We start from the raw sequence: 21,695 nt of genomic DNA, 5'->3' as shown, positions 1-21,695 counted from the left end.
AAAACAATTCTGTAATCACCTCTATGTCACTTGTCCAGATGGCAGATAGGTAAAACTTCTACCTCTGGCCTGTTCAGAGATCTGTGCTGAAGGTGCTGAAGATTTTAGTCCATTTCACTGTGAAAAATGCATCTAAATACCAAAATCATTGCTATAAATATTGCTAATAAGCAAATAAAGAAGAATAGAGACCAGATGGCCACTTGTACTTCTTTAAATGGTCTCCATTCACTTCCGGGAACCAAAGTGGAACAACATATAAGAACAGCTTTTGCTACTGTTATTTTATCCTGCTGTGTTAAGTAATCGGCCAGATGGTGTCAAGTAATCGGCCAGCTCTCAGTAAACCAGCAGTGTTCCATGCAATGCAATTTAGAGCTAGTTGCTGAAGTAGCTTCAAAGTAATAAGACTAAAAGGTGGATCTTTTAAATACAGTAAGATTTGATTCCTGAAGAGCGTATCAACCTGATCGAAAGAATACATTATTTAGAGGTGTACTGAAATTCTGAGGTTACTGTAATTGATGGCAAGATGCCTATTGACTTCAGTGAGTTCAGGATTCCACCCAGAGAATGCATTGTGTATGCATATTTTAAAAGATGAATATATGAAATGTCATTCAAATTTTAGAGACTTTATCCTTTGTGTCACGTGCCGTCAACACTTCTGTGTCTTGGTAAGGGTTGAGCATACTGCCTATTGGAAATGGGCCTGTAAATAGAACGCTGAACATTAGGGTAGCGCGCATTGCAAGTGATTTTTCTATTAGGCATTTTGTATTTGTTCTACTCAAGGGGCCCTCACTCTTCCCTTTCCTTTTCATGGTGATTGACACTTCTGTGAGCAATTTCTTTTTCCTGAAAGAGCTTAATATTGTGTTTTAGGAAACAAACACAAAAGTGAATTTCAGCTTTTAGTGGATCAAGTCAATAACCGATGGAAGAGAGCTTGTAAAAGGGAAATAGAGACCACACAGGATACAGAGACCATAACTGTTGATGAAGAGCCAGCGGGTACAGGTGAGCAATACTATTTAATATAAATGAAAATAAAAATGCCGATCTCTATTAGGTCATCTCTCTAAGTGACCAAAATGTATAAACAGGGTTAACTGCCCAGCGTTCGTGTAGGCCATGACTTAAGTCTACAAACACATACTTAACCTGAAGCATAAGACTCCAAGGACTGTCCTGAGTTTAGGCGCTCATTTAGGCCAACGTGGTTAAGGTATGCCAGCTTCTGTAGCCAGTGATTCCTCAGCTTGAAAGATGTGGTACGCATGCACCTCTGGGTCTACTGGGGAGGGCCTTTGCCACAAGTCTGGAGTGTGGCTTGAAGTGTCATCTCTTGGTTCATAAGAAGTACCATATGACTGGCTGGCCAGGGGATGTAGTTGTTTTCCATGTGCTCTGTGCCCAGAAGGGAATCCAGCCTGAGCTGAGCTGCACCTGACAGTAAGGGGGGAAGGGGACAGAGTGGAGGGTCTTTTGAAATCATTGACAGTTTGTCATAGGACAGTCTATACCTTATTAAAATATGCCAATGGTTGCTGATATACCTGATGTTCCTGGCTTGCATGTATTGTGAATTTGATAGGTGGATGGTGACCAGGAATTAGATATTTGTATTAATTGGGAGGTGAGCAGTATAGAATTAAGGAGTAAACATTGTTGCTTCCAATGCAACACTTCCTACAGTGTGTGGCCATGCTATATTCTGTCCTTTGGATTAATTTCTTTTTGTGTTTTGTTTTTCTCCATAAAAAGAGGAGAAAATACCATGACTGCAGTTTATAACTTGTTCAGCAAGCATGTTTTATGGAGTAGCAACAACATCCAGTGCATGGATGTTGTCTACTATCCATAAGAACGGAGAAATGCCCGTGGGTGCTGTTATAGCTCTTTTACAATTGGTTTGTTCAGTTTCATTTGTTTTGTTGCTGCTTGCTATGCAGTGTGTGCATATCTTCTGACTTGTGCGGGGGCTGTGATATAGGGGAGCGCTTCCTAGCACCTGACAGCTCACCTCTGAATTGAAGTGGGTCATTCCAGCCCACCCCTGGAAAAGGTTGCCTACCCATTTTCTAGGATAAGAGTTCATCAGTAGGCAAAATATTAATCAAACATAATTTGATTTGGGTTTTTGACACACACATTCTCTAGATACGTTGTATCTTTCTTTAAAAAAAGAAAAGCAATCCCTTGGTAGATTGACATTTTTATCTTTTCAGCAGCATTAGCAAATAAACCATCACATTTGTTTTACTGAAAGCCATGCTATTGCTTGAGCTGTAAAGCTTCCAAGCTGTAAAATTGTCATGTATTTTGATTATAAGGTGAATTTGTATCGGGAACTATGGAACAGAGCTGCCACGTTTTGCCTATTCACTATTGAAAAAAAAAAAAAAGTAGTTTTCTTATGAATGGAGGCTAGAACACACTTAGTCTCATTACATTTTCTCCAGCATTCTGTTTAAGACAGATAATAGGGGCAGTTTTTTTCTTTGTGGTCTCTGGTTCATGGTGGTCCCATTGTGAGAAAAGAAATTGGGCCATTTGTTGCACTAGTAGTAGAGGTCTCGGCACAGGCAGGTAAAGACAGGAAATTGGTATTTGAAACATGATTTAAAAAAAAATGTGCTGGCTGCAAGTTACTGAAACAAACAGAAAAACCGTAAAAAGTTAAATTTAACTCTCTACTGAGTGTTTATCTTGTAATATTTCTGCCAGGGGAAGAAAATATTAAAGAAGAATGTACAGCTTTGATTTGTGTAATGGACCAGCTACCCAAAACAGAAACTTCTCATTGCGAGAGAATCGAGTTCCATAATTTGGCTGAAGACCAGCGATCCCTTTCTCCTGCCTTCTCACAATCATCAGGATCAACAAGCAGGTTAGTGACTAACAATTTATGAATCCCTCTTCCTTTCCCTTCCCCTGTCCCCCCCCCCCCCCCCACTTTGCTCTCGCCTTCCTGATTGATATTATCATAGCTATGAGAGGAAACGTGGCAAGTCTTGTGATGTCAGTGAAATCCTGCAACATTGCTCAGGGTAGAACTGAGTTTATAACTGTGGTTCCTACTCTATGGTTTATGATCACATGTCAGTTCTGCTCTTTGTTTCCATCTGCTAAACTGCTTTAAAGACCAGCTGGAATACATTTTAATAATTTCTGAATATTAATCCTCATGTAAATAACTGCCACAAGGATTATGTGACATCATAAATTGGAGGGCAGCTGGTCTTTTGTTTGTAATGGGAAGGAACATCATCCATAAGACTGTATCGTACAGTCTTTCCCCTCCCTCTTGCTTCTCCTTTCATTTGGAGAAAAACATTTTCCCAACATTAAACTCAGAGAAGTTCTGTTACTTGGGTATGTTGTTTCATACCCATTTTAGTGATGGGTAAATTGGAAGGCAAGAAGGTTAAATGACTTATCCAAGCTCTCTCTCACAGGCAGTGGCAGAATAACACAGGACCCAGGAATCCTGACTGCTAGTCTCCTACTCAGACTATTAAATCACATTGCCTTTCACTGGGCCTCTTTTTTGTGCTTGTTGGAAGAAAGTTTTTTGTAGTGTAGAGTGGTGACTTGAAGATGCTCTTATAAATTATGTAACAAACTCATGCTCTTTCTATAGGGTAACATTTTTAGAAGAAACTCAGCTGTTTGTTTTTGGGTTTTTTTGGTAGTGAATTACTTTGTTAATATGAAACCTTCCCTTTGTGTGTTAAAAATAAGTTTATTATCTGTTTAGGATGTTTACTTGTTACTCTGTAATTTGCCATCTGCTTCCATGTCAAGTAACAAGATGATCAACGCCCAGATAAAGATTTTTTTGCAATAATGGAACCTATTGCCCTGCTTTCTTGGGGGAGAGGGAAGATCAAATGCAGCTGTTAATTAACTTTTCATTTTTCTTTATTTTTTCTTTTTTCACAATAATTTTGTTTTTGGCTGTGGTGCTAAGTTGATCCAGATACCTGATTATAGCAGGACTTAAAGAAAAATGTCCCTTTGCATTCTTGTTAAAGAAAGAGGCTTCCTATGTCTAGAATCTGAAGGTATCCACAGGAAGTTGTGAAAGCTCAGGCAGCAGAGTAGCAGCTAGCAAGGACTGGAACCTTTCTCCTGGCTCCCCCTCTGCTGTGCTGTACCATTGTTTCTTCCTCCTCTGATACCAGAAATTCCAGTTCTTTGTCTTTAATTAGATCAAAGCTGTCCTAACAACATTAGGGCTTGACAGATTTAAGAAGACCCCTTAGCAAATGTATTATTTGCTAAGGCATTACTGGTCTCCAGGGATTTATCAGTGGCATTTGAACCCAAGTGGATACCCTAATTACAAGTTTAGAGAAGTGTGAGAGGGGAGGCAGGAGTTCCCCCCCCCCCCCCCCCCACAGCGTGGCCCAGACCCTGAACAGTGTGCCCCGATACTTACCTCAAGAACAAAAATGGGCAGCAGCTGGAGAGAGACCCGAATGCCTATGCCGACACAAAAGCAGGCTCAGCAGTTTTTCGCAGCTGCTTGAGCCTGCGTATCAGCGAGAGCTGGGGGCGTGGCTCCTGAGCAGCGCGGGCTGTTCAAAAGGCAGCCGGGGATCCAGCTGAGCCGGGGCCGTGGAAGCAGGAGCAGAGCGCCAGCTGGGAGACGCTGGCTGCAGAGCTGGTAGGCTCCAGCCCCAGCCGCCACGAGAAGGAGCTGGTCGCCTGCCGGAGGACCCCGATGGGTGAGGCAGAGGGCTGCCCCAGGGGCTGACGGGGCCAAGGGAGCTCCATTGAGAGGCAGCAGCCTCAAGGGATCCTGCTGGGAAACAGACGGGCTCTGACCAGGAGCTCAGACACTGGGGCTGGGTACAGCTCCTTAGGCTCGCAGGCATCCCCAGACAGCCTTACAGCAGGCAGAGCATGGGGAATCATAAGCCCCCAGGAGGGGCAAGTAGACAGTGCCAGCTGAAGGGACCGGAGCGATGGGACCACAGGTCAGCCGGGCCTCAGAGAGGTGACGCCAGAAGAGCTGGCAAGGGCTGGACATGGCTAGTAAGATAAAGGGGACAGACAAGTCTCCCCCAAGGAATTAAAGGCCCAGAGAGAAGGAATCTCGGGAGCCCACTGGCAGAAGCCGGTCATTTTCAGCTGAGTTCTTCAGTTACATTTTGACCCTGGATGGGGCAGGTTTAGTTTCTCAGGCGAGGGGAAGCCAACCCAGAGATGAGGGACGGACCCCTAAGATTGACGGCCAGGAAGACCCGACCCTATCAAGGTGGGCAGTGTGGGAAGACCTGCGGGGAGCAGCATCTACCCAGGCCAAGGATGTAAGGGTTGGGTAAAGAGGGGGTTTGGAGCCCCACGAAGACACCCACAGGGTTGAGACCTCTCTGGGTCCTCCGACAGGGAACTGCCTCCCCAACAACAACACCAAAGACGTGGCAGGCGAGAAAAGGGGGCAGTGCCCAGACCATCTAGGGGGCACCGGAATAGAATTTCACCCTGACGTCACTGGGGGGCAGGGTGCCAACAAAGTCCCCAAAGCCGTACAGTAATGCCTACCAGTGACAAGAAGCACGCTCACTCCATCTCTCCTACTGGCCCACAAAGTCTTTATCACAGAATAGCCTCTAGACTGCTGTATAAAGTACTTTACTGTGACCTGGCATGTTGGGTTCAGATCTCCTCAAGCAGAAAATAAGTTTGGATATGGGTCCCTGTTCCAGGTTGGTGCTCTAATTCTGAACTGTTGTATAAACTGAGAGCCAGTGATATCAATTCCTTCTGTGCTTTTAAGGCTTGATGTTGCATTTTGTGTGGGATTTGATTTGGAAGACTTGTTATAACTGCTTATCAGATAGATGAGTGGAAGAATGCCTGGTTTCTAGCTCCTGGCAGGGTGTAGATCCTGTTAAGGCTCAAGTAGCTTCCACATGTGTTTAAAAGTGGAGCTGTGACAGCTTTGATGTTGAAAATTTTAAGCACCTCTAGTATTAACTGATAGTTGAGTGGGGGGGTGAGATTGAAGTTTTTAACTTTTGGTGTAAATGGGTCCAAGATGCTATGGCGACATAGTGTTGGCGGGCACAAACTGTGACGCTGCCACAACGAGCTACTGTGCAGTAGGGTTGGAAACGACCCATGCAACGCTGGAACTGCACAGTACCAGTGGTTACTGTGCAGTTGCTTAGTACTTGCTAAAGCACGTAACTACTGTGCAGTTGGGTGCATGTGTAGATGTGCCCAATGTTGCTTAATTCTCACTTTAGGCATATGAATCCAGGTGTAACAGAGAGCCTGGGGCTTCTGTTACTTTAAGGGGAGAAATGGAATCAGATGGAGTCCAGACAGCTGAGCAAGGCTAGCCACAAGAGGGAAAGCAGCAAAAAAACATTGCTGCCTAGGCAGGGAGCTGCCCAGTAGGTAGGATGAAGGAGCATATCCTCAGCCAGTCAGGAGAGCTCTGCCTGGGGTAAGTTGGCTGCAAGGGAGCAGGCAGCTAGGGACAAAGAGCTATGACTGTCTATTGTAGAGCTAGCTGCTCTGCAATTGGACAGGAGGAGGGCAGAGCCTGGCTTGGGTAGCAAGAGGATGCTAGAGCAGCAGTTAAACTGCCATGGCAACCAGTTATCAGACCCTAATGAGCAGGGCTGGAGTACCACCTTACTGGAAGGGACAGGGCTTGCACAGCATAAAAGCCTGGAGCCTGACCCAGGTCAGGCAGTCTTACCCTGCCAAGCTCCTGTTCAGAAAAACTGCAGGAGGATACCTGGCTGACTTTTGAGCTTCCCTAAGGACTGCCAGTACGCCATTGATGACTTGGAGAGATGCACCTCAGGGGAAGGGGAAGCCTTGCTGCCCTAACTGTAAGCTACTGTTGATGCTTGGACCTAGAGCAGGTTTATTTTGTATTATTGCCAGCAGGCTTATTTTTCATTAAAGTTTAAACCAGCAGAACTATCAGGGGTTGGCGGAGGTCCCAGTTGTGCCCCAGGGCATGAGAGTGTTTTGAGTCCTTCCAGGGCTAAAGGCTCAAAACCACAGAGCAGGCTGAAGCCTAAAGGAGGTTGTAACTTAGCAAGGAGTTGAAGCCTAGCACGGCTGGAAGCCAAACAGGGCCATGGGGCCCAGACAGAACCAAATTAGGCTCAGTGCCCTGAGTAGGATCAAGACAGAGCCAGGAAGCCCAGACAGAGCCAAGGTGGGTTCAGTGCCCTTAGCAGGATGGAGACAGGGCTAGGGGGCCCAAATAGAGCCAAAACAGGGCTTAAAGAAAAATGCCCAAGATGGGGCAGAGATGGGGTATATGAGACCAAGTATATGCCTCTTGTCCCAAAGTGTATGAGACAAGATCTGGGGCCTAAAAGCCCCAGTGGACCTGGGCTAGAAGACTCAGCTAGAGAAAAGTGGTTGGGGCCAAGAAGACTGAGGCCCTGACAAGGGAGTGATTGTATAGTAATGCCTGTGAGGCATGGGCACTTCTGTAGAGGAGGTCAGAGATGATGAATAACGCTTTAAGGCCACGGGCTTCCTAGGGGTGCATGGATGGGCTGAGAGGGCCCACTTACCGTGAGGTCAGGATTGAACCCGTCGGGGTTTAAGAGGGACCTGCTGGTTGTCAGAGGAATTGCGGCTCATGCTAAGACCTACTGGGCAATCTCCTTTTCGATCAAATAAATACATCAAGGTGTGGCAGGGGGGTGAGAAAGGGTAGGGTACCCTTGAGTTGGAGCAAGGCAAAGGTCTCAAGGTCACCAGGGGAGTGTCACTACTGCTCCTGCAATTCAAAGGTGGTCACATTGGGCCAAAGAATTTAAAGACTTGCTTGTGGTGATATTTTAAGTTGTCTGAGGTGAAATTGGTAATAAAACCTTCTGGCATGGGTTTCAAAAGTGCTATACATCCTTAGTTTCCATCAAAATCAATGAGAGCTGTGACTTCTTTAGGATCTTTTGAGAATCAGGCCACATGCATCTCATGGTCCTCACAAGAAACTGCTCTCCTGTAAGAGTGACATTTAACCAAGAAGTAGGCTTATAATCACATGTCTGTGTGAGATAGATAGAGATGAAAGAAAAGATACAGTTTTGTAAAATATCAGGTACAATGGAGATATGTTGTGAAGGGAAAAAAAGCAGACAAGGTAGAGAATAAAAGCAAGATAGATTGTTTGTTTTATCCTTTTCAATAATAAGACATTTTCAGTTCTTAAGGAAAAGGTGGAGGTGGAGATAGAAGGGCTTCCAAGAGCAATTTAATATGACAGAAGAGGAAATAAAAGACAAAGTTAATTAATGCAAGGGGATTTTAATTCTTTGTTTCAGTGTTGAAAAGGAGGATATGGGATAGATGCCAGAAATAAGCACGTTTCCCAGGAGTGGAGACAGAAATACTGGTAGAAATAGCTTTCTTGCCAGGAGACCTGATAAAAAAAAAAAAAAAGTGCTATTTATTGAATGTCTGGTCAGATAAGGATAAAGAACATTTAATAAAGAATTTAATAAAGAAACCTCCAAACCAGCAAAGCTTAAGAACTGGGGAGAATAGTTGTTCCTTGAAATAGCAGATAGCTCAGAAAGGCATTACACCAATACGATTTTCACATAAGGAAGCCAAAATACAGAAAAGTTAAATGCCTGGCTTTCGATCATACGAGAAGTTAGTGGCTGCTGAAAGAGAACCAAGGACTCCAGTCTTCCTCCACTCACTGATCATTGCCACAGCCAGGATTAACAAACTGGATTGCAGAAGCAGTTTCTTAATTAAGCTAAGGAGCCTTCTTTTAAAATGTAACGATAACGATTTAAAATTTACGAGGAGGAAGACTGAGCAGTTACTTGTTTTCCACGGTGCCCACAGGCAGTTATATCAGCCACTTGTGGTGCGTTGTTCCTTGGTAAAAAACTCAGCGCGATTGTAACTGAAAATGTGCTGGGTAGCTAGAAATTCTCTATAACTGTAATCAGCTGTTTTCCAATTGACTGGGTAAAACCTCTGAATTGTCAGTCTCCTTTATAAATGAATATTTAGAAGAATTATCCACCTTTTGTTCTGTCATTTTATTTTTATTCAGTTGCACTGAGTCTATTGTAGGTTACTGCCTACAATAACCTACAATAAGTAGGTTATTGCCTACTTGTCTTATTTAAGTAGGTTATTGCCTACAAAACCTCATGCTTCTGAACCAGTTAGTCCAGGGGTAGGCAAAATATGGCCTGTGGAGTGATTTTGTTCAGCCTGCAGTGAGTCCCTCAGCCCTGCTGGGCAGTGCTAGGACACCCTTGCTCCATGCCAGTCTGCAGCTTGCCCTGGGATGCCCATGCAGTGGCAGCAGCCCCCAGCCCTGCTGGCTTGGTGTGGGGCACAGTGAAATGGTGTGGGGTGATGAGGCCAGTCTCCATGGAGACAGCGTGTGGCTGGGCAGGGAGCTGCATCTGGGGCTAGGGGCTGGCCTCCATGGAGACCCAGCCCAGGCCCTAGATGCAGCACCCTCCCATGGGCTCCCACTCAACCCTGTGCTATTCCACCCTGCCAAGCTGGAGGGCCTGGGGGCTGCTGCTGTTGTTCAGGTATCCTGGTGGCATGGGAAGGGGTGCCCTAGCACCACTCGCCTCCGCTGGCCCTGGCCTGTTCCTGGTTGGTACAAGTGGTGGGGCATGGAGTCGCCACTGGGTCCACCCCCTTCCCTCCTCCATTCTGCATGCCCCAGACTGGGCAAGGGGAGAGGAGTAGGGGTAGGTTAAGTTGCTCCCGAGCTTCCTCCATGCGACTCTCAGCCCTCTTTTCCTCCCTTCGGGTGCTGCAGCCCCCGAGTGAGGCTTGGTGGTGGCTTCCAGCTCCGTCTCAGCCTCACACTGTCACCACCCCAAGATCCTGGCCCCAGCCCCAGATGCATCTCCGAGGAGCTGTGTGGGCAGGGAGCTGCATCTGGGCCTAGGGCTGGGATCGTGGGGTGATGGCAGCGTGGGGCTGGGGTGGGGCAGAGCTATGCTCTGCTCCCTGCACACCTCTGCCTGTGGAACCCGCACCCATCACAGGTAGAGGTGTGCGAAGTGGGCCCTACTCGATTCAGATCCTGATTCAGCCTGAATCAGGGTCAGTGATTCGATTCGTTGATTCGGATCACTGTCCCTGATTTGATTCAGCTGAATCCGAATCTGAAGATTCGATGCTGATTTGGAGAATCAGCAGTTCAGACATAGACACAGCTTTAAAAGGTTTTTCTACATACCTTGAGGTAGCAGGTGTGGCTTGTGATGGCTGTGATGCTGGGGTGCATGGAGCGTCCCACAGGAGTGCGGGGGGGGTCCTCCATGTGTTCGGTGGCAAACATGGAAGTGTACTGGGTCTGCCCGGGAGCATGCTGGGGGCCTCCCCATGTCTCCCTGGCTCAATAATCGGCTGCAGGGGGACCCCGGGTGCCCCCCCCAACCCAGGAGGCACCAGTCACTGAGTCGGGGGTGGGCGTGGGGGTCCCCCCCGGCACACTCCCCAGCAGACCCAGAAGTGGACCGGAAGTGCTTCTGGTCCACTTCTGGGTCTGCTGCTGAGCACACTGGGGAGCCCCCCGTGCTTCTGTGGGGCACTCCATGTGCCCCAGCACTGCAGCACTTACAAGCCCTGCTGCCTAGAGATATGTTGAAAAAAACAGTTAAAGCTGTGTCTATGTCCGAATCTCTGAATCTCTCCGAATCGATTTGGGGGTTCTGATTTGCTTCAGAGAGATTAAAGGGTCCCCTGATTCGTTTCGGATTTGGAGATTCGGCCACCAAATTGGGCTGAATCTCTGCTGAATCGAATCAGGGACCAAAGCTTTGCACAGCCCGAATTACAGGGGTGTGTGTGTGTGGGCAGCGGATTGTAGTTCTGACCCGGCCCTGGCCCTGGCCTCGTGCTGTCACTGCCCTGTGACCCCACCTTGTGATCCCAGCCTTGCCTGCCCCTCCTGCTCCAGAACACCACTGCTTGGGGCCCCATCCCACATAGGGAGTTTTGGTGAGTTGCTGCTGGGGGGAGGTGGGAGTACTGACCTAGCCTGCGACAGCTTACCAAAACAGCCTATGTGGCCCTCGGGCCCCAATAATTGCTTACCCCTCAGTTAGTGTCTAAGGTGCTACCTTACTTTTTGCTACCTTTTTTTAGTCTTCAGACTAACAGACTGACCACCCTGTTACCAGTCTTATGTGTGAGTAATGGTAGTTGTATCGTCATATAAAAAAAATCTCTCAATGCATATTCTCCAGAGCTATCAATTATGTGGCACATGACATCTACAGTTTGGGCCAATGGTTATGTTATTTAGTGGATCCAAAGTGTGGTTGCGTAGAGCAGTTTGTCTGTAGCTGCTAGCAACAGCAATGTATGATAGATTATTTGGATCAACTTGTCTTTGTACAAGTTTGACACTGGAGTACCTGGTTTTCCTCTACTTCTGTCTGAGATGATTGAAACAAAATAAAAAAGCTTCATCTTCCGTCTCAGATGAGCAGTTGTAGGTTTTCCCAGTTTGTAAATTAGCATGTGTATTGTAGTGCACACAGTAGGCTGCCTGCTTTGCATGTTTATTTGATGAAGAATAGCATTTCCTTAGGGAGACTTGGACCCTGAGCATTTTCTCTATCAGTGTTTAACAAAACCATGAACATGGCTTTTAATTGTACCCTTTGTATTTAATTTTTTTTGTCAGTAAAAACTTTATTTTCTTGAGCCTAATTTGCCACTGACGCAGGTTGCTACGTAGCCCATCCCATTCTGTCTGCCAATAGGAATGTCTTATTTCTGTGCTCTGTAGACAACCCAACCGCTGTCTCCCATCTTGTGTCAGCTTTCCCTCTTGTTTGCTCGGCTAAGTGTAGCTGTGTTGGCTCTTTCAGTGTGCGTGTTATTTGCTTGGAGTTTTTGGCTGTCTGAAGTGTTCAGTTTTTCTTGGAACCTCATTTTTTTTTAAGTCTTCAGCCAAATATACCTCAAAGGCTCTGACTCAGTTTCAGTGGACAGAGAGTTTGTGAACCCATGAACCCAACAGGTCTAGTTTGTATAGTATTCGTAAACTGGAACCCAACTGGAAGCTTGTTTGCAAGTCTTGGTTGGAGTCCAACTCTTGTGACTTTCCATTGAGGGACTGTGTTTCAGAAATGCTGGGTGTGGCTACATGCACAAGTCATGTGGCTGAATAAATTCTGGTGCAGTTTGTGCCAGAGTTTATTGCTCCCAGGTGCTGCGTTTGCATGTGTGCCTGGGACTGTAGCATGTTAAACCAGGGTGGAGCAACCCTTGCTGGCAGGGGGCCCTGGGGATCAGCCTGCCAGCCTGAGGCTGCTCTGACCTGGATCAATGTGCTGTGGAGGCACTGGCTGGGGCATGAGAGTGCTTCAGTATGGGGCTAGCTGGCAGGCAGCTCTCACGCTGTAGCACCTTCGTGCCCCAGCCAGCCCGGTCAGTGTCTACAAGTGTGTTGTGTTGGAGTAAATAATTCTGCCATAGGATAGTACTTGTGTTGGGCAGTACTAACCTATGGCAGAGTTAACGAGTTGTCCTAATAGCACCGCACAAGCTAACTAGTCAACTCTGCAGTAAACGACTTGTAGATACACCCACTGAGTCCAAAGGCCCCTAGCAGTCCTGTTACTGTGTTGTCCTAGGTCTTTCCTCACTATTTCATTTCCATGGAGAAAGCTGTGGAGGAGACATCAGGCTAATGGCATATGAACACAATGTCTAGTTCTCATCTGTTTTATTCATTTTCTCAACTTCAAGCTAACTGTTTGGCAGTAAGACTGAAAAATCTGAATTTTAATCTGATTCAATGAAACCCTTTTCTTAGGAGGCAGGAAGATGTTGGGTTGGCTCTACATAAAGAATCTTGAGTTTCTGTTACATTGCAAATTAATTTTAGGACATACGTCTTAGGGGCCATCTTCTGTATCTGTTAGTGTCAAGGTAGAACTTAATTCACGTGGATAGAGGTGCACAAATACATCGGTATTGCATCAGCACTGATGTAGGGAAAATTGACAGTATTGGAAATTGGCTTTTTTTGCCTTGTGGCCGACAACGTGGCCAATAAATGCCCCATGCATGTGCACAGCCGCAGCATGCACAGGGCCAGGAGTGCAATCCGGCGGCTTGGAGAGCAGCATTGGCTGGTAAGGCTGGTGGGGGGGAGGAAAGGGGCGTGGGGGGGATGCTGATGCCATCAGCAGCACCAGGGCGCAGAGTAGAAGCAGCAAGCAGTGCTTGCCGGGCAGGAGCCATTCTCATAAAGTTTGGTTCACATATCTTCATTCAGGTTTTTTCACCACCTCCATTTCACTTCTGTTTGTTCTTTTGAGACTCAGAATGGAGATAATTTTAAATAAAAAAACCCATGAGCATCTGAAATATGTAGACGATTTTGTTGGGAAAAATTGTCAGCATTAACCACATTTTTGGAAAAAGCAAGGTTTCTCCCTCAAAATGTAAATTTGCAAAATAGTGGAACAATCAAACATTTCCTAAACTATCTGTAGCAGTTTCTTAATTCCTAAGCATGATGCTTAGGTAACACTGACTTCTTTGTATGTTTTTTTGTCCTGAAGATATTTGTCTGAGGTTTTGGAGTGCCTGTATTGATATGTGCTAGGGAGGACAGTTACATTTTCTTTAATAATCAAAATGCAGGTGTTTCATGAAATTGGTATTTATGAAATATTTAAATTGGAAAATGCTGACAGTGTAAGCATAGCACCTCTTCCTAGATGGCAGTTTTTTGTTACTTTAGCCATTCGTTGAATGCAGTAAAGAACTTTCCTTATCATCATTCTTTTGTCCTACTGCCTGTGTAGAAATGTCTCTTCACAGTGTAAGGACACAATAGCCCTTCCCTGACAAGTAGCTGAAGTACATGTTTAAAGACTGCAGCAAGTGTTAGTAGAGGTAAAATGTTTAGACATTGTTTTAGATTTGTGGCAGTAAGAAAATTAAGTACTGTGCTCTGCTGTTGAAGTTGTAGATGTATGTTATACTGATGGTTCCTGACTGCAAATGTTGCTAGAGAAGCATCTATAGATGCAAGCCAGAGTTTTGCTCACTTTGCTTGCTGCAACATCACATTGGTGGCTTATATTCATCTTGTGGTCAATCATGACCCCCAAGTCCCTTTCGGCCATGGTGCTAGCAAGCGTAGCACTGCCGAGCCTATAAGCATGTTGCAGGTTTTCCTTCCCAAGGTGGAGAACCTTGCATTTTTCAGAGTTGAAGGCTATCAGGTTTTTGTCTGCCTATTTTCCGAGCCTGTCAAGGTCAGCCTGGATCACCATCCTGTTCTTGGGTGTGGACACTTTTCCCCAAAGTTTGGTGTCACCAGCAAACTTGGCCAGTCCGCTTCTGACACCAATGTCCATGTCATTAATGAAGATGTTGAAAAGGATAGTCCCAAGGACGGAGCCTTGGGGGACCCCACTGGTCTCGGCGCACCCCAGTGATTGATTTCCATCAACTACCACTCTCTGGGTCCAACTTCGAAGCCAATTCGCCAGCCAGCGGACTGTGATGTAGCCGAGGTCGCAATTGGCCAGTTTTTCTGTAAGACGATCATGGGTTACCAGATCGAAAGCTTTTTTAAAGTCAAGGTATATGACGTCAATCTCTTCTCCCTTGTCCAGGTGATATGTCACCTGCTCGTAGAAGGAGATGAGATTGGTCAGGCAAGACATACCCTCAACAAACCTGTGCTGGCTATCCCTCAAGAACTTGCCTTCAGCTAGTTTGTCAAGAGTGGTCTCTTTGATGATTTTCTCTAAGATCTTTCCCAGGATGGAGGTCAGGCTGTTGGGCCTGTAGTTCCCCGGATCTACTTTCCTCCCTTTCTGGAAGATAGGCACTGCATCGGCCTTCTTCCAATGTTCAAGCACTTTTCCTGAGCACCACGAGTTCTCGAAGATCCATGCCAGTGGCTGAGCTATGATGCTTGCCAGCTCAAATACCCTGGGATGTAAGCTGTCTGGGCCAGCTGACTTAAAGGTGTCCAGCCTCTCAAGGTTCCTTCACATGGTCAACAGTGATGAAGGGTAACAGTTCTCCCTCACCCTGGCTGTCCCACACTGTATTGAGCAGGGCTATCCCCTGGGGCTGGTGAAAAACTGACGCAAAATACCCATTGATCAGGTTGGCTTTTTCCTAGGCGTTGGTTGTCAGTTGACCCATATGGTTTAGCAGGGGTCCAATGTTACCCTTGCTTTTCATCCGGCTCCCCCATGTCTAAAAAAGGACTTTTTATTGTCCTTGATACGTGTAGCCAGTAGGAGTTCAGTCGCAGCCTTGGCTTCTGTGGTTTGCTCCCTACAGGTCTGGACCAGTGCAGAGTACTCCTCCTTTGGGGTGGATCCAGCCTTCACAACCTTGATAACTGGGTTGTGAAATGGGGCACAGAGAGAAGGACGTGTTCCCCCATGTTTTACAGAAGGACTTTTGTGTCTCACGTGCCTTATGTCCTTTGGAATGGAAATCTGATACTCCCAGGACCCCCAGCATTGCATTTAAGCATGTTGTGCTTCACATTGTTTTAAAAAAAGCTGTACGTTGATACTAATTGGTAAATTGTCAATGTCAAGAATTGGTTTCTTGAGCAAAAAGCTCTTAACCCATTGACAACTTCCTTCAGTAGGTGACAAGCTGTGTATCTGTTTGATTTTACCAACTGGAAAGAACGTAGGTCCATTTGAACTGGAATGATTCAGAGCTGCAGTGAGTGAAATTAAGCTTTAGAAAGGCATTGAAATAACAGTGGCAGTCTTAGAGAAATGGTAGTGTTGAACAGATCCTATGTTAAAATAATTATGAGAAGTCTCTGAAACCTGTTGTCCTAAAACGGAGCTTGCATATGAAGGAGAATACACTTCTGTTGTCCAGTAGAACAGAGCAGAAGAGAGAGATTTCTGATCATGAAAATATAACTGTCTTTTAACCAAAGCAAGTCAGGTAGAATGTATATAAATGTATAAAAATTAAATCTTAGGATGCATTTATTGGCCAAACTTTGAAAAGCTGTGGTGATTAAAAAACAATTTTCCCAGTATTTTATTATATAAAATTTCATGTAATATTTTCTGTCTGAAAAAAATAAATAAAACAAAATAAAAAAATTGAAAGTGGTAGGGTGGGAGAGGAAGCCTTCTATTTACACCTACTTTTATATTAGTTTTCCAATTGCAAAAAAAAAAATCCAACTTTATCCAAGTGGAAAGTTAATTTTAGCAGGTGTTAAAAAAGACTCCCTTCCCCCCCATTTTCATACTTTTTTTCTTTTAACCTTTCATTCCTTGTTTCTAAAAAAGGAGGAGAGAAAAGCATGTGGATGGGGTGAATTAGATGTTTCCACTTCCAAAAACGTACAGCATTGTTTCAGTTTAAATCGAAGAATTTTTTTTTCATGTTGAAATGTTCATTTTGAAAAGAATTATTAGTTTAAAATATTCTATTGAGTTTTTATTAAAATAGACATTTGCCCACATAATACATATATGAATACAATTGCACTTTCTAAAAAAGAAAAATTCAACTAACTCTAGACAAGACTATGCAGGACCATGTTATTGTCTAGGAATGATCTGATGAAATATTAGAGCAGTAAATACTCTATGTTGCTTAAGCAATGAACAAGTCAAATAGGCTTTTTTGCATTTGGCAAAATTGGAATGTGACTGAATGAATATTACTGGTATGTGCATGTTATGATCCTGATTAGTTGATGCATAGAGTTAGATCAGTTGTAAAATGTTTCTTTCTGGAAAAAAACAGCCATAAACATCCACTTTTCTTCATGCCCTTTTTCTCCATCTTTCCCATCTTTGGTACACAAGTTTCTATATTAAAAATTCATTTATGGAGATTTCATTTGAATGACTGCTTAGTAAGATTATTATAGCACACAGTAAAGTATAAAGGCTTCTGTGGATAATTACAGGAATTCTATATGCTTATGCTTTCAGCAGCAAACATATATTTCATTAACAGATAGTTTTGGAATGAATAAGTAGCAATTATTCTTGACTGCCAAATAAAATATGCCTCATTCCATTTACTCAGAAGACTTCTGTTAGTCTATATTTAGGGAAGTTATTTATTTTCAACTGATCTTGAATAATAAGTACACATGTATTTAAATGCACTTGTGTGAAAAGGTTCTTTTATTTGAATGCTTTCTGAAAAAATCCAAAATTAATTTTTTCTTTATTTTCTGCAGCATGACAGACAGTGGGAAAAAATAAGCTATATTGTTTGTTTTATGTCTAAGGAATTCAAAATATGTGAAAGTGATAATTGGAGACTATCGCTTCAACTACACAAACCTATTAAGAGGTCAGAGTAATTGGCAGCTACTATTTTAATCTCATTTAATTTGCCAGAATATGGCTTAATCAAGTTTTACAATCTCTTTGTCCATTTTTATCCTTAGCTTCTGTGTGTTGTAGGTCATATTGTTGCTTTGCATCTGATTGACAGATATGTAGCTATTTTGAAATTTAAAAAAAGTTTTGAATGTGTAACAATGATTGAGGATGATCAGCAGAATAGGGAGAGAGACATTTTAAAGGTTACTTGGAATTTTTCTCTGTCCCATTTTTTTGTACTAAAATGGACAGTAGTTAAATGGTGAAAATTTGCCATTAAACTGATTCATTGTATTTATTAAAACATTGTAGAGAACATAATAGGACCATCCAATTACAGATCATTTTAACATGCATTAACACTGCATGTACATTCCCTAACCAACAATTTTATCAATGCAATTTATTTACAGCGTGCTACCTCACTCTGGCCCAAACTGTTGTGTGTGAAGTCAAATTCACCTGCCTTTATTGAGCTATTTTAATTATACTAGAACAAATATATGTACAATTATTTTGGCTTCAATATTTTTACAAAAGGGAGATTCACAGGTATTGCTGTAATTGTTTTTCCATTCTTTTGAGAGAACTATATTGCTTTGATTTTTTTTCATTCTTTTGAAAGAACACTCTAGAAAATTAATTGTGTTTTGATTTTCTTTTCATTATTTTTGAAATGCTTCAGAGTTTGGAGCACCTAAAAGTTTGGTGGGAAAAGTGATACCAATTTTAAACATTAAATAGAAGCCTAAAGTGGCTGTGGACCAAATGTTCTATGTGATCTATCTTGTCAAGGCATTTTCAGTATGTTTCCCTTTGCCTAAAGTCTTCAGTTGATAAACTTCAAGAAAGTTTGGAAGAATAAGCATTTAATAAGCTGTAGGAAGTCTGGTAAAGGATTTTGCTGTGTAGCTGTTAGGGGTGCACTGATAAAGATTTTTTTGACTGATACTGATGGCTGCTTATTAACCAGCCATATTGGCTGATACTGATCTGATTGCTAATATGCAGCCCAGCAGCTTGAAGAGCAGTGTCTGGCTGGTAAGTCTGTGGGGGGAAAGGGGTGTCAGGGAGGGAAGGGTTATGGGGGTGCAGATTGAGCTCCCACAGTGAGGGAGGGCCTCTTCATGGGGTGGGAGGGCAGGCTTGGCTGGGGCTGTGCTCGGGGCAGGGTGGGCGGTGGCATTGCTGGGAAAGGAGGCTATGGGGTATGCTACAGCCACCCCAGAATTCGCTGTAGCCACCCCATAGCCCTCCCTCCCATGGCTGCTGCTGCCTTGTAGCCCCCATTCCCAGCACTGCTGCCATCTGCTCCGAGCACAGCCCTGGCCCATTCCTCCCCACTGGGAAGAGGCCAGAGCAGCCCCCGAATTCCAAAGCGTTTTCTTTTCTTCCTCAGGGATGTCCTCTCTCTGCATTGTATGGTAGTGTTTTAAATTTGTATCAGATTGCCTAACCTCTAACCCTGAGAACCAGCTACTGTGTTAGTTCAAGAAGTTAACAGAAAAGGCTGGTCCAGTCACATCACATATGTGCAGGAAACATAAATTCATGCAGTAAACATAAATTTAGCTCATTGCTGTCAGTCTTTGGAGTGCGCTTAGAGTATTACATATTGCAGTTTCTCTTCTGGTTTCCCAGAAAGCCAGATCACATGCTCCCTTTTGTAAAGAGTTCAAAAAAAGATGGCAAGGCCTTAAGTAAAGCAGTTTGTGATGGGTGCAGATCTGTGCAAGGCAGCTGCCTGTTGCCTCCACTGAGTTCCTTTTTCCAAACCACAATTTGTTTGGGGTGCGGAGGAGGGGCACTAACATTTTTCTTTGGTTTCTGAGAGCCATGCGATTGCATGGAACAACCCTGCCCCGACATGAAAACACACACTGGAAATGTCAAATAATTTTAAGTCTTTTTTCGTTTTAAAAAATGTCATGTTTAGAGGTGCAAAAACCAGGAGTCCCCTTGTGCTGGGGGACTCCTTTTCTCTTTCTCCTAGAGGATCTAACACAGAAATAGCAACGCAAAACTCAGGTCAGCTACTCTGGTTTCCTCTTGAGGAAGCCAACCTTACATTTTTGTGTATAGCCTACCCTTCATTTTAGATCTGAACCTTTTTATTTCTTGAAATCTTTGTAGATGTTTGGGGAAGGGAAGTTGTGCTAGTATTGCTCTAGCCCAGCATATGAATCTGTTTCTCATGGTTGGCCTTCCTGCCATAACTTGTTTTTTAAAGAGTCTTTCTTACCATTAGGTAATAGAATCAGCCATTTTTTATGAATCAGTATTCAGTTGTGTCACTCAAGTAAGAGCACGAGGAAGAACGCGTCTTAGTTTCTTTGCTCCCTTCTTGGCTGTGGCATATTCCCCATACAGGTTTCCCTTGATTTATGCTGTACATGCATTCCTGGAGAACAGTGCATAAATCAAATTCACATAAAGTGGCCCACTTTACAACGTAACAAATAGGGATAGGTTCCCATGGCGGGAAGGGAGGGAGTGAGGCTGGGACTAGGGAAGGGGAGGGGTGCTGCTCCCAGGCCTGCACAATGCGGGAAAGCAGAGGGAACAGAGCAGCACTCACCCCAGCCCCGGCTGCAGCGGCCCTGGGAGTGGCCGGTGCCAGCTGCCTGCAGTCACTGGGCTGCACTGTGCTCTGCCTGTCCCCACTCACCTCTGCTTCTGGGCTGTGCTATGCCTTGGTGCAGACAGCTGGTATCGGCTGCTCCTGGTGCTGTTGCAGCTAGGGCTGGGGTGAGTGGGGCCATGGCCCTTTCCCTTCCCCCCACAGACTTACTAACTTGGGGGGGGGGGAGGGGGCATCTATGCTGCTCGCATAAGAGTGAATTTACCTTGCATATAACGAATTATGGGTCTAAATATGCTCATTGCATAAGAGTGAATTCACATATAAAAAACCCACATAAATTGAGGGAAACCTGTATTTATGGCTATCTCTGCTTACTGTACTGTAGTGGAGAGCACTGCAGTGCAGGATGCCCATCCCACATGCTCTTCCCCAGGTGTGCTTGGAATGCCCATCCCACATGCTCTTTCCCAGGTGTGCTTGGAAGAAGTAAGGGTGCTAATCCTCTGCTGAACTTTATTTAAACTAAGGACAGTATAGCTCTACAGGAGGATTTTGTAGTTTGGAAGCTTCATTATTTATGGTACTCCCAACTTTTTTCCATACTTCAGCATAGGGAAGTTGGTGACTTGGCTCAGTTACTTTTCACGGAAATTATGGTTTTTTTCTTTAAATAGTCTTCTCTTTTATCTACTCCATTGTAGGCTTCCCTACCTACTCCAGAGTTTCTTTTCCAAGTAAAAGCAGTTGAAAACATTGGACTTATTCTTCCAGAATACATGCATTAGAGTTGATATATCTATTCTGGAGGGTACATTCGTAGAGCTGTATTACACTATAATTACTATTTTCTTCATATTTTATTTATGTTGCAAATCAATTAAAATAACTCTTACACTTACATTTTAAAGTGAATTTTTCATCAAAAGTATGAGTCAATATAGTATAACTTTCTTTAAGAAAAAGTGTAATTTACATTTTAAGTTTAAATGCTGTGCATTTTGCTCCAATTCATGAGGTTATCCTGCTTTCCTTCTTAATGATAATAAGATATCATCCAACAATATTCAAGGGTTGCCTGACACATTCAGTATCTTTAAAAGCCAAAACTCCCATGTTTGTTTGTTTGGTGGGTTTTTTTGGCAGAATAGCAATTGAGAGAAGCAACGAACTGTGTTAAGTTTAAGAAAATGTTATGATTTCTGGCACTATCATATCCTGTTCCCTAATTAGACAATTAAACTCCTTTTTTTAGTAATTAAATACAGTAGGCCAATTACCCATCCCTGCATTAGAACACAATGCTTATTGCATATCTCATTAAGACCAGTAAATAAATTCCTGCTTTTATATATGACCATGGGTATAGTGCATCAGGTCTAGAAATTAGTAAATTATTTAACAACTACGTGCCCGCTAATATTATTCAAGAAATAGATACATTCATTGAAAAAAAAAATTGTGAAGGACACCTTGACTTAAGTTTTCAGACTTTTACTATAGTATGTAACTATGGGAAATGACACTGACTTCAAGTTATATCTCTTCATCAATGGATAAACTTGCCAAGAGAAGAAAATACAACATATCAAATGAGCAATAAAACAAAAATACATTTAATTTTAAGGAATAATTTCCCAAAGCTGTTAAATTGAGTCAAGCCTAAAGCTTTCACAGAACTGCTGTGCTCTGTATAAATAGTTTTGGTACATTATTTTCTGGGACCAAAGCCACATTTTACACAACTCCTT

General features: G+C 43.8%; 1 protein-coding gene across 1 annotated transcript in view; it reads left to right on the top strand.

The window, feature by feature from the left end:
* RAD18 (RAD18 E3 ubiquitin protein ligase) overlaps positions 1-21,695 on the top strand; it is a 121,592-nt gene that overhangs the window by 52,922 nt on the left and 46,975 nt on the right. The window contains exons 10-11 of the mRNA XM_019499785.2: positions 886-1,020; positions 2,731-2,893. Of these exons, the coding sequence (XP_019355330.1) occupies positions 886-1,020; positions 2,731-2,893 (298 nt within the window). The remainder of the gene's footprint in view (positions 1-885; positions 1,021-2,730; positions 2,894-21,695) is intronic.

This window comes from Alligator mississippiensis, chromosome 12, assembly GCF_030867095.1.
Source record: "Alligator mississippiensis isolate rAllMis1 chromosome 12, rAllMis1, whole genome shotgun sequence".
Taxonomy (NCBI): Eukaryota; Metazoa; Chordata; order Crocodylia; family Alligatoridae; genus Alligator; species Alligator mississippiensis.
This window is presented reverse-complemented; position numbering and strand designations above follow the sequence as displayed.